The following is an 11,712-nucleotide window of genomic DNA, read 5'->3' on the forward strand; positions in this document are numbered from 1 at the left end:
ATCTTGGTGTTAGTTTTTTTTTTTAATTTAAATTTTATTTTTAAGTAAACTCAATACCTAATGTAGGGCAAGAATTCACAACCCCGAGGTCAAGAGTTGTGTGTTTTGCCAACCAAGCCAGCCAGACAACCCTGGTTAAGTATTAGAATTTTTTTTTTTTTTTTTTTTTTTTAAGAGGAGGAGAGGTGGGGGAAGGGCATAAAGAGAGATAATCCCAAGCAGGCTCCATGCCCAGGGCAGAGCCCAGCTGGGGGCTCCATCTCTTGAGATCATGACCTAAGCCAAAAATGGATGCTTAACCGGCTGAGCCTCTCAGGTGCCCCTAGATTTTAATGATAGGTACATGGGAGCTCATTATTATCTCTATTTTTTTTTTTTGCATAGGTTTAAAAAGTTGAATAATGATTCTCTTAATTGTCAAACTGGTACAGAAAAAGACGGATTGAACAATAGAAGAGGAAAAAAGGACCAGAAACAGATTCAAATATTTACTGTGTTTTTTTTTTTTTAAGATTTTATTTATTTATTTGACAGAGATCACAAGTAGGCAGGAAGGCAGGCAGAGAGGGAAGGGGAAGCAGGATCCCCGCCGAGCAGAGAGCCCAATGCGGACGATCCCAGGATTCTGGGATCATGACCCGAGCTGAAGGCAGAGGCTTTAACCCACCGAGCCACCCAGGCACCCCTCAAATATTTACTATTTAAGAATTTAGGGCTTGTGGGGATGGGTGAAACAGGTGATGGGGATTAAGGAGTACATTTGTCCTGATGAGCATGGGTGTTGTATGGCAGTGTTGAATCATTAAATCCTGTTGGGCTGGCAGAAAGGGCTACTTAGATGGCGAAAGTTCCCGCCACAAGACCTGAGCTCGGACAGGAGAACAAAGGCCCAAGATGGTGAAAGTTCCCACCACAAGACCTGAGCTCGGACAGGAGAACAAAGGCCCAAGCAGGAATCTGAGACCCCAGCCCCGGGCTCCTATGGACCAATGGGACCCTGACAAGTGGGAATCTGAGACCCCGCTCCGGGCCCTGGTGGACCAATGGGACCCCGACGAGCAGGCGAAATATCCGAATAAGGGAAACTTGCCAAAAGACCCCCGAGCTCCCCTCGAGACCCCTTAAAAGCCCCCTCCTCCCTGCTTTAGGGGCGACTTCCCCCACTCTGCTCCCAGAGTTGCGGAACCTCGCCGGAGAGTGCCTTCCTCCCGTCGCAATTTTCCTGGCTCTCCTTCACCTCAGCCCTGAAATTGCGCCGGAGAGGGCCTTTAATAAATCTTGCCTTGCACCCACTTTGCTTGGTGTTGTGCTTATGCTCGCCGGAAAAAACTTTACAAATCCTACACCTGAAACTAATATAACACTGTACGTTAACTACAATCAAAATAGAAACTTAAAGTTTTTTGTTGTTATATTACTGATTTGCAAACAGATGAACTCCTTCTTCAAATAAAATCTGAAGAAGGAGCACCTGGATGGCCCAGTCAGCTGGGCATCTGCCTTCAGCTCAGGTCATGATCTAGGGGTCCTGGCATCGAGCCCCACATGGGGCTCCCTGCTCAGCAGCAAGCCTGCTTCTAGCACCTCTGCCTGCCACTCCCCCTGCTTGTGCTCCCTCTCTGTCAAATAAATAAATAAATAAATTTTTAAAGATTATTTATTTATTTGACAGACAGAGATCACAAGTAGGCAGAGAGGCAGGCAGAGAGAGAGAGGGAGGGAGGAGGAAGCAGGCTCCCCACCAAGCAGAGAGCCCGATGCGGGGCTCGATCCCAGGACCCAAGATCATGACCCGAGCCGAAAGCAGAGGCTTCAACCCACTGAGCCACCCAGGCGCCCCAAACAAAATATTTTTAAAAAAATAATAAAAGCAAGAGCTTTTAAATAAATAAAAATGAAAAATAAAATCTGAAATAGAGCCACGATGTATAAAACAAAAAAAAAGAGTAGAACTGTTCCTTCTGGAAGCAGCAGCAAGAGTCTGGCTTTTTTGCTTCCTCTTTGTCTCCCCAGGAATCCGCAGAAATAACTCAGGAAAATCCTGTGGGTCTGTAGAACGCAGCTTGAAAACTTCTCTACTCTATGATGAAGAAAGCCTCTCAAATCCTGCAGAAAATGTGTACTACTTGTATGTGTTAGATAACTGGCTGACAAATTGGGAGAAAAGAAATCGTTAAATCCCTACCTCACATCGTATACCAAAATAAATTCCAGTTGCATTAAAATGTTTAAAATACAAAATGAAATTATGAAAGTGTTAGAAGAAAAATAAATGATTATTCTAAAATAGTGAGACAGAGAAGGACTTCCTAAGCTAGCCAACAAAGGCAGAAATTGACAACTTTGATGATATATCTGTAAGTTTTATATGGCAAAAAATAAAACACAAAAAGGAAAAAAAGGAATGTTTGTATATGACAGACTTTAAAATTCTTAATCATTAGGTAGTGTTTCAAATCAATAGGAAAAAAAAAATCACCCCAATGGAATAAAAGGATCAAGAACAGGGGCGCCTGGGTGGCTCAGTGGATTAAAGCCTCTGCCTTGGGCTCAGGTCATGATCCCAGAGCCCCTCATCAGGCTCTCTGCTCAGCAGGGAGCCTGCTTCCTCCTCTCTCTGCCTGCCTCTCTGCCTATTGTGTCTGTCCAATAAATTAAAAAAAAAAAAAAAGGATCAAGAACAGAGAAAGAGAGATAATATCACAAAGATATGTTAAAGAGTGTTCCTCTGAAGGAGATGGAATGGGGTATGGAAATTAAAGGAGAAAAAATAAATAATTAATTAAAATAAAACAAGAGAGAAGCCCTGAATACACTGGTAATGACAGTTTGCCTTAAACTGAGGAGTATGTTTAATTCAGTTCTGCGTACTTGCGTTCAATTTTCAAAAGCATGTGTATAAATGGGTCTATCCTAAGATATTAATAGTGGCTATCTCTAGGAGTGGTATGAAAGGTGAATCTTTTTTTCTGCACTGAATAAGTATTGTGTAATAAGTATACATTTTTTGTGTGTGTTTTAAAAATTCATCTTAGGGGCACCTGGGTGGCTCAGTGGGTTAAAGCCTCTGCCTTCGGCTCAGGTCATGATCCCAGGGTCCTGGGATCGAGCCCCGCATCGGGCTCTCTGCTCAGCAGGGAGCCTGCTTCCTCCTCTCTCTCTGCCTGCCTCTCTGCCTACCTGTGATCTCTGTCAAATAAATAAATAAAATCTTAAAATAAAAAATAAAAAATAAAAAATAAATAAAAATTCATCTTAATAATCAGAAGTACTTTCCTGCTGTTGGATAAATATACAATAACCTACTAAATTCATCTGCCTTTGTGGTCACAGTCATTTTATTGTTTTTCCAGAATGTTCCAAAATAGCTCTGGAACAAGACCAGTGGGACCACCAGATAGCTATCTAGCCTCACCCTTCTTCCCATGCAAATGGAGACCAAGCCTCCAGTCTGGCTTTGGCGGAAACCTCAGTGGGACCCAGGAAAACAAGGCCGTCTCCTTCTTGGCTGGGGAGAAGATAAGGAAGCAGTCAATTTACAACAGTCAGTTTACAACAGCCTCTGAAAAGCTGTTTTGAGCAACAATTGACAAAGACAAAAGGTTCCACCTCAAGGGTGGAAACTCTATTTGTAGCTTTGTAGACACAGGTGTTCTTACAGGCAACTCAAGACCTACAGAGTGGGACTGTGTTTGGCCAGGAATAGCTCAGAAAGCCTTCCTTCCCCCTCAGAAGCCAGCTCTTGAGGCCCTCAGTGTATGTTCTAACTATATTTGGCAATGAAAACCAAAGAGGTCAGTGGCTTCGTTCAGGGGGGAAAAAAGCTATTCCTGATTTATAACCCCTGCTTCAAACCCGGACCAAGAATTTTAAAACTCACTTCATTCATTTATTTTGCACTCACTGAGCATACCACCAAAGACATTTTCCTTTCCAGTCCTACCAGCCTCCTGTAAATCTTCCAGAACCACAGGTGTAAATCACCTACCCAAGCCATCCTCATATTAGAGGACATTTGGGGACATCTGGCCTAAGAGTCCAAATGTTAAAATTATCCCACTTACTCTCCATGGCTTTATAGCATTAAAATAGCCTGTCGTGCTTGGGTGCAAAGCCAGGCTCCAGTGCTTACTACTCACTGTGTGACCTTGGCTAAGTTGCTTTGTGTCTCTGAGGTTCAATTCTCTTATCAGCAAATAGAGATAATAACACCTACTTGAGAAAGCTGCCACAAGAATTAAATGAGATAACATGTACAAAGTGGCTAAGAAGACGTCTGATACAAAACAGGTGCTAAAAAAAGAACCAAGCTCCATCCTCTCCATAACCCCCTTCCATCCTTGGCTGTTCAGTCAAGGTGTCGGCTTCTCAAGAAATTGCCCAGTACTCTTTGTCTGATTGCAAATGGATGGTACCCTTCCCACAGCCAGCTACAGTAGCTAAAGATAAAAGCAGTGACTACTCCTCAGCTGAGGACATGTCGAATCAGCTCACAAATGACTCATCACTGTTGATAAACGATGTGTTCTTGGCGTCAGGAGGCCTTATCCTGACAGGCTTCAACACCTTATGAAAAAAAAAAATCCAGAAGGTAGGTTGAATGGCTCACAGAGAAGGTCCCAGGGCTTGACGGTGACCTTCAGTCAGTTCAGAACTTGTACTGCACTGGTCTTAGGAAGGTCCCTGATCTGTTCAGACAGGTCTCCAATCACAAAATTTTCAGTTGGGAAGGATTCTAGCTGACCAGCTGCCTCTTTCAGAGCTGAACCATCCCCTTCACTTGCCTTGGATTCCCTGAAGGGAGTCATAAGACTCCCTGGGCTAAAGGCTAGATGCCTGTTCCCTGCTCAGACCAGCCTTAAGCTAGTGCCCAACCTGCCTTTGGCAGCTTTGTCTGCTGCCTGAAGTTCTGCCAGGGTGAGGTTTGGCTGGAGGGCTCTGTGGCTGTAGGACAAACCTTGGTGCAAGGAAAAGGATATTTAATCCTGAACCACTGTCTGCGAGGCTGAAGTGTTTGCTCCTCTCTGCAGCTTCTGTCACCCCTTCAGACCACCCAGAACCACTCACTGGCATAGAAATTCCATGACTGGAATTTCTGGTTGCTCTTTCATTCATACATGCCCTGTATCTTTAACAATGCCTGAAACAGAATTCTGAGTATTTATTAAAAGGCCCTTGAAGATGAGGATGGTCGGTTGCTGCATTCGCAACCTCCTCAATTCTGATGATTCTCACAAAACCGTGGAGATCAAATAGTACAATGAACTGTATGAAGATGGACACTATCAAGGGCCAGGTGGGCAAAACTGAGGCTTTGTGTGATCTTGAGGAAATTCCAGGTGCTAGGATCTACTTTCTTCTGAATTGGAACTGCTTCAGAAGGTTGTGTCTGAACCCCAGACCTAAGACCTATCTCTTTTACTGCATATGCAGGCTTTTTTTGAAAGGAGCTATCTCTGGCCCTCAGAAGAAGACAATTGGTGCAAAAGGTCCTGGAGAAGGTAGGGCTGCCCTGGAAACATTCCCCAAACTCAAATTTTCTCAGGCAGGTATCGAGATCACCTATAAGCAACAACATTTCAGCCATGCTTTGAAGTGGAAAGGCCAGGGAAACTTTCTGAAAAGGTCAAGCAGTTGGTCTCCAACCCGGGTCTTCAGGATATTGGATGACACAAATTGGACAGGAAAATCAAAATGGGGGGTGGGGGGGCTCTTCCTCTTAGCCTCCCCTTCTGTCCTAACTGTTCCCGTGTCCCCTAACCTTCTAGTCACTCACTGAGGCTTAGTGTCCAGCTTCTATGACCGGACCTGGGGTCAAACTTCTGAGATGATAAGGCAGAAAGAAAGCAAGGAGGGGAAGGAAGGAGGGAGCAAAAGGCAGGCTGGAGAGAAGTGAAGAAAAAATGAGAAGGCTTGCGGAGGAGGAAGGAAGAGGAGAACGGCAAGGGGAGGCGGAACAATGAAGGTCTCAGGACGTCAGAGGCGCACGATTCCGGCGGCACGTCCGTCCGTCCCCGCCTCCGGCCAGCAGCTGCACGCTGCTCAGCGTGTGGGCGCTGAGTCACGGTCCCAGAACAGGGAGCCGCAGTGCAGGTCTGGGGGGCCGGCCTTGGTTGGCATCTGCAAACTGTTTTTTTCTTTCCTCTCTCATTAAGGCTGTGTGCTGACTCCCACGTAGGAGGACTTATTAAACCGCACGTACTGTCTGACGGCCCTCGGGCAGCTCCCAGGCGGCCGGCTGGGGGCGCCACAGCCTTGCTGATGAGCCGGCTGGCTCGCTTGGGACACCCGGCCGGCAGAGGACTGGGGTTACTGGCGCCGCTGCCGAATTCCCGGAGCGGTGCGAACGTTTTGCTGGAGTATCTTCTAACTTTAACACCGCGGCAACTTGGAACAACTCCTCACTTAGAAGGCCTCGGAGACCACCCCAACTCTCGGAGGCGCGCTTTTGCGCGGGGTTCCGCAAGCAACTCCGTAAAATCTGGGACTCTGTTGCGCAACCCGGAGAGTCCAGGCTCGCTTCCCCACTAGGGCTCACCCCTACCCTGCCCGGCCTGGCCGCCACGCGAGGCTGCGACCTTAGGGGCCTCTGCGAAGCCCGGACCCGCTCGCAGGACAGGCGCGCTGCGCACGTCCCACAAGGAGAGCAGCGCTCGGGACAGCTCGGCCCGTGGGGGGACCCGCCAGCTCGCGCGCGCGGAGCCGTGCCACCGTCCCACGCGAGTCGGCGGGAGCCGGAGGCTCCCGGACGCACTGGGACCCTCCCAAGACTCGTGAGCCCAAAATTAATCAGCATCTAGACACTTTATTGATTTGCTAATTCGCATATCACCCATTTCATGTAAATAGATTATACAGAGACACGGTGTTTCCTTCTTCCAAAAGAGGTAATCAGTCTCTCACGCACCCTCACACATTTCACGCAGCAAACGTTACACCTCGCTGAGACATTCACGTATTAAAATAAGTGGGGAGAGGGGAAATGCAATTGCTTTAAATGCCCTTAATACAATATATAACGTACAAAAATATCTCTATATTTGAAGTTACAAAAAAAAATCTTGACAGCAACGAACTTAAATATTGATAGTTACCTCTGTATATACAACACACATTGCACTTTTCCTCTCTAGGTTTTGGAAAGTTCAAGTAATAGTGGGGCTTGTGCCCCGATGGGGTGACACCCCGTGAGAAATCAGTTTGTGGGAAGGCACGGCAGCGACTCAGACCCCTGTCCCTGGGGGGGTCTCACAAGCATTTAATTCTCAGTTTCTCCCTTCCGTGAGCCTGGCAGACACTCCCTCGCATTCCTCAGCCCCCACCGGGCACCCGGGCCGGATTGGAACTAAGGAACCGTGCCTCCGAGAAGGGGCTCCTGCAAAGCCAGGAGGGCTCGCCGCTGGACCGTGCCTCCCGGACTCCTGGTGTCTGCCCAGCTGTCTCAACCCGGTTTCCATCCGCTGAGGGGCTCGACCCTGGGAAGCCCTCCGCCCCGGGCGGGGGGTCGGGGGAAGCCGGCGAGATGCATACGCGCGCCAGTTCGCTGCTGCCACAGGCGCTTATATCTTAAGGAGGTTGGCGAGCACCTGATACACCCGGGAGGCCGGAGCCCCGCGTGCCAGTGGCTCTGGGAGCAACGGAGTCCGGCTCGGGCCGGTCACAGGCAGCGAGCGCCGGCGCCGGCGGCCGTACCCCTGGGGGCTAATCTTGCTCCTGGGGGCGACGCCGTCCTTGTCCTTGTCCGTGAACTGGTAGATCTGGTGCGCCAGTTTCTGCACGGTGCATGTGCCGAAGCGGCAACCGAAGCTCCGCAGGCCCTGGAAATTGTTCATACTCTGGCGGTAGCGTTTGACTCGGATGCGGGCAGCGTCCGGACTGCTGGGGAAGGGAAGGAAGGTAACATGAGACCCCTATCAAACAGGGCTTTGGCCCCAGCCACCAAGAATCCGAGCCATTCAAGGACCAGAGGGGACTGGAAACTGCTACCGCCGTCTGAACCGCCAGACAGCCCTGACGATCCCCTAGGGCCAGGATAGTAGAGGGGATCTCCCCGTGCCCACCCCAGTGCAGGGCATAGTTACCTGGCCTGGGGGTTGCGAGAGGCGCCCTTCATGTCCTGGGGCCGAATGAGAGTCTGGGCAGGCCCGGCCTTCACGTCCGTGAGCCCGGTGGCATAGTTGCTGGACACCCTTAGTTCCCTCTTCCCGCGACTTAGAGCCCACTTATTCCACCTAGAAAAAACACAGACAGACTCGATTCGCATGCATCCAGGCGAGGTCCCGGTCCTGACCGGCTCCCATCCACTTCCAACTCCTCGGGGCAAACAGCCAGTTTCCCTCGTCTCCCAGGTGCAAGGACTGGAGACGGAGCTATTTGCGACTCACTTCTTTCGGAACTCTGACGCCACGTCGAGCCGTGCGGTGTCCGCGCCCAAGAAGGCGAGGGAGCCCAGGTACATGAGGGCGACGGGAACCAGCTTCATGTTGGCGGCGATGCGCAGACCCTGGAAGGAGAGACAGGGACCGAGCGTGAACACCCCGCCTGCAGCAGGGCCCGGGCGGGGCACAGAGGGAGGGGGTGGGGGGCGCTGACCGACTCAGCTCGCGCTCTGCCTGGCTCAGACGCTTATCTCGCCCGGGCGCAAAGAGGCGCCAGCGGCATTTGCACCCGCCTGGCGGGTGACGGGCCCGCAGGGGAGGCCTCTGCCCAGAGCCAGGCTCCCTCCCAGAGGTTTCCTGCTCGACTTCTGGGAATTTGGGTGGCATATAGAAAGGACTGGGTCTCTGCAGTTCCAGTGGTGTGCACGGCTGGGCCCAGTGTATGGGACGCAATCCACAGAGGACCTTACAAAATGGGTTGTAACCCTCACCAAGTACACTCCTCGTTTCCAGTACTCTAAAGTCCGTCCTCCCCCCCCCCCCCCCCCCCCCCCCCCGCCACACGGCGTATCCACCCAGCCTGCGGCGCCTACCTGCTGATGGGTTGATCTGCCAAGATCTGGGAGAATATAAAGTCTGAGACGTCGCTCTGGCACTGGCAAAACCCTAGCGTCCAAGCTGCGGTGAGAAACCAGAGGTGGCAAGGCTCGAGTTGTTCCGCCTAGTGTCACCAAGAAACCACTGAGTGGCCGGCTCTGGTTCCTCGGCTTTATAGGAGCACAGGGGGCGGGGCCTGAGCTGCCCTCGCACCCTCCCATTCTTCGGGCGCGCGCGGGCTTCTGCACTGTAGCGCGCGCATTGCTTGTCCCAAGGTTTGGGGGTGGAGGGGTGGGGGTCCCTCGTGCCAGAAGACTCAGACAGGAGTTCCAAAGGTTGTTGTAGGAACTGCCATAACCCTAACTCCCAGGGCACAAACTTCAGAATATAAACCAGGGCGAAGTAGAGCCGGTACCACCTCTTGGGGTCCTTATTCAGGACCTATGCAACCCAGAGTGCGAGGCCTACTGGCACGGAACTTCGAGTCAGCGGGAGATACCACGGGGATGGCCGGAGCCCCAGACCTCGGGAGCGGTGGCCTCGAGTGGACCGCGCCCCCTGCCGGCTCGGCGCCTGACCTGAACGCGACCCCAGACTCCCCCGGAGCCGCAGGGGCAAGACACCCAGCAGAGACTAGAGGAGTGGGGCTCACCAGCACCCCCAGAGAGGCTGAGACTCCAAGGTTCTGGGATGGGCTAGTAAGATTTCGCAATAGGGGCAAGGCTCGGAAAGGCTGATTTGAGAATTGGGATTTGGAGGGGAGAATTATCTGAAGTTTCAGAATTTAATTGCCTATTTGGAAATAAGGAAATAACCAAAATTAGAACGGACGATGCTGTTTCGTTCCCCACCCCACCCCCCTTGTAATCCAGTTATTCCTTACAAGGTTACAACCTGAGAGTTTGCCTTGATGCTGTCGGAGATTTCATTCACCCATTGTTTGTTGTTGTTTTTAAAGATTTTATTTATTTATTCCACACAGCGATCACAAGTAGGCAGAGAGGCTGGCAGAAAGAGACGGGAAAGCAGGCTCCCTGCTGAGCAAAGAGCCCGCCATGGGACTCAATCCCAGGACCCTGGGATCATGACCTGAGCTAAGGCAGAGGCTTTAACCCACTGAGCCACCCAGGCGCCCCTGTTGTTGTTTTTTAAAAGATCTTATTTATTTAACAGAGAAAGACATAGGGATAGAGGGAACACAAGCAGGGGGAGTGGGAGAGGGAGAGGGAGAAGCAGGCTTCCCATCCAGCAGGGAGCCTGATGTGGGGCTCAATCCCAGGACGCTGGGATCATGACCTGAGCCCAGGACGCTGGGATCATGACCTGAGCCGAAGGCAGACACCCAATGACTGAGCCACCCAGGCACCCCTTCATTCACTCATTGTAAATGTGAGGATTTACTGCCCGGGAGCACACTAATGCTTCACGTATGTTAATCGCTTTCGAGTTTACAAAACACAGCCACCTCCTGATCTTTGACCCTAACGCCTACCCTTGAGTTAGGGTCGGGAGGTTGGCAGTACTGTTCTTATTTCACCAAGTAGGAAATTTAAGTTCAGAGAGAGAGGAATTTGACTAAAGTCACACCAAAGTAGGAAGCAGTAAAGTCCTAACTCGGCCTGGCAAGCAAGCACCGCAGATTTGGGCGAGGCGTGGATATTTCTAGGCTGGGGTCATCATTCCGTCAAGGGGGAAAGGGGAGTCCTAGCCCTCGCCCAGGGATTTATGCCTGTTCATGATGAATCACCCCAAGCACGTTTGTCACCCGTTTGGGTTCTTCCATCACTGCCTTTTTTTTTTTTTTTTTAATAATATTTATTTATTTGCCAGAGAGAGAGAGAGGGAGCCCACAAACGGGGGGGGGGGGGGGGGCAGCAGGTTCCCCGCTGAACAAGGAAGCTTGAGGTGGGACTCCATTCAAGGATTCTGGGATCATGACCTAAGCTGAAGGCAGATATTTAACCAACTGAGCCACCCAGGTGGCCCTCCATCACCCCTTCCTGACTTTACTTTCTTACTTCCCTTCTGAGGGCCAAACTGGGAGGGAACTCAGCCCCACCAAGCTCCCTAGTTCTTGTATTCCGGCCTGCGGTATCCTATCACCCCCTACCCTACTCTCAAGTCCTGAAGACTGGTGCCTAGACTAAGGGGGGGGGGGCACAGGGCCACTGGGACTCTGTGGACTGGCTTCTAGTACCCAACCTGGGGCTATGTGAAGGTGGGTACAGCACGTTTCCCCTCTAGTTTCCCCATCTGTCATGTGACCCCTGCAGACCTCTATGCTTCCTACCTGCCTTGCCAAATTTTTTCTGAGACCCAGTGCAAAGGAGGCTGGGCGCTGATTGGCCAGGACCTTGCCTAGTCGGACCACACAGTGCTCGTTCAGTGGCTTTTCATTCTCAGGACTGAACCGTGGATACTGCACCCGGGGAAGGAATGGCCCAAGCTGAAGTTATTTATTCTGGGGACTTTTCCTTAAGGGGGTCACCTGAAGGGATCTGAGTTCCAGCTGAGGGTGGGGGGCAGTTTCCTGGCCCCGGTGCGGAGTCTGATTCTGGTAAGAGCTCGGGGTCAGATGGGTGCTCAGCAGTGTAGTGTCTGGGTTCCGGCCGCCTGGCAGTCCGCAGGGCTGTCATTGCAGCAGGCCAGATCGGGTGGCTAGTCTCTTGCCACCTCCGACAGTAGGTATTACTGTGCGCCTGCTCTGTTTCCAGGAGCCGCCCTCAGCCAAACTAGT

The 11,712-nt window shown here is 51.0% G+C and overlaps 1 protein-coding gene across 2 annotated transcripts; it reads right to left on the reverse strand.

Annotated features, from left to right (window-relative positions):
• Positions 1-6,785: 6,785 nt before the first annotated feature.
• On the reverse strand, positions 6,786-9,119 carry LOC111159460 (adrenomedullin). 2 transcript variants are annotated; one of them, XM_022521965.1, is made up of 4 exons: positions 8,972-9,119; positions 8,385-8,503; positions 8,082-8,231; positions 6,786-7,878 (listed from the first exon to the last, which is right to left on the reverse strand). In XM_022521965.1, the coding sequence occupies exons 2-4, from the start codon at positions 8,480-8,482 to the stop codon at positions 7,560-7,562; spliced, it is 567 nt and encodes a 188-aa protein (XP_022377673.1). In that variant the 5' UTR covers positions 8,483-8,503; positions 8,972-9,119; the 3' UTR covers positions 6,786-7,559. The 2 variants fall into 2 exon arrangements, with proteins under 2 accessions (XP_022377673.1, XP_022377674.1); XM_022521966.1 differs by having other exon boundaries at positions 6,786-7,875; positions 8,972-9,095.
• Positions 9,120-11,712: the final 2,593 nt, after the last annotated feature.

Source organism: Enhydra lutris, unplaced genomic scaffold, assembly GCF_002288905.1.
Source record: "Enhydra lutris kenyoni isolate GAN:26980312 unplaced genomic scaffold, ASM228890v2 scaffoldscaffold68, whole genome shotgun sequence".
NCBI lineage: Eukaryota > Metazoa > Chordata > Mammalia > Carnivora > Mustelidae > Enhydra > Enhydra lutris.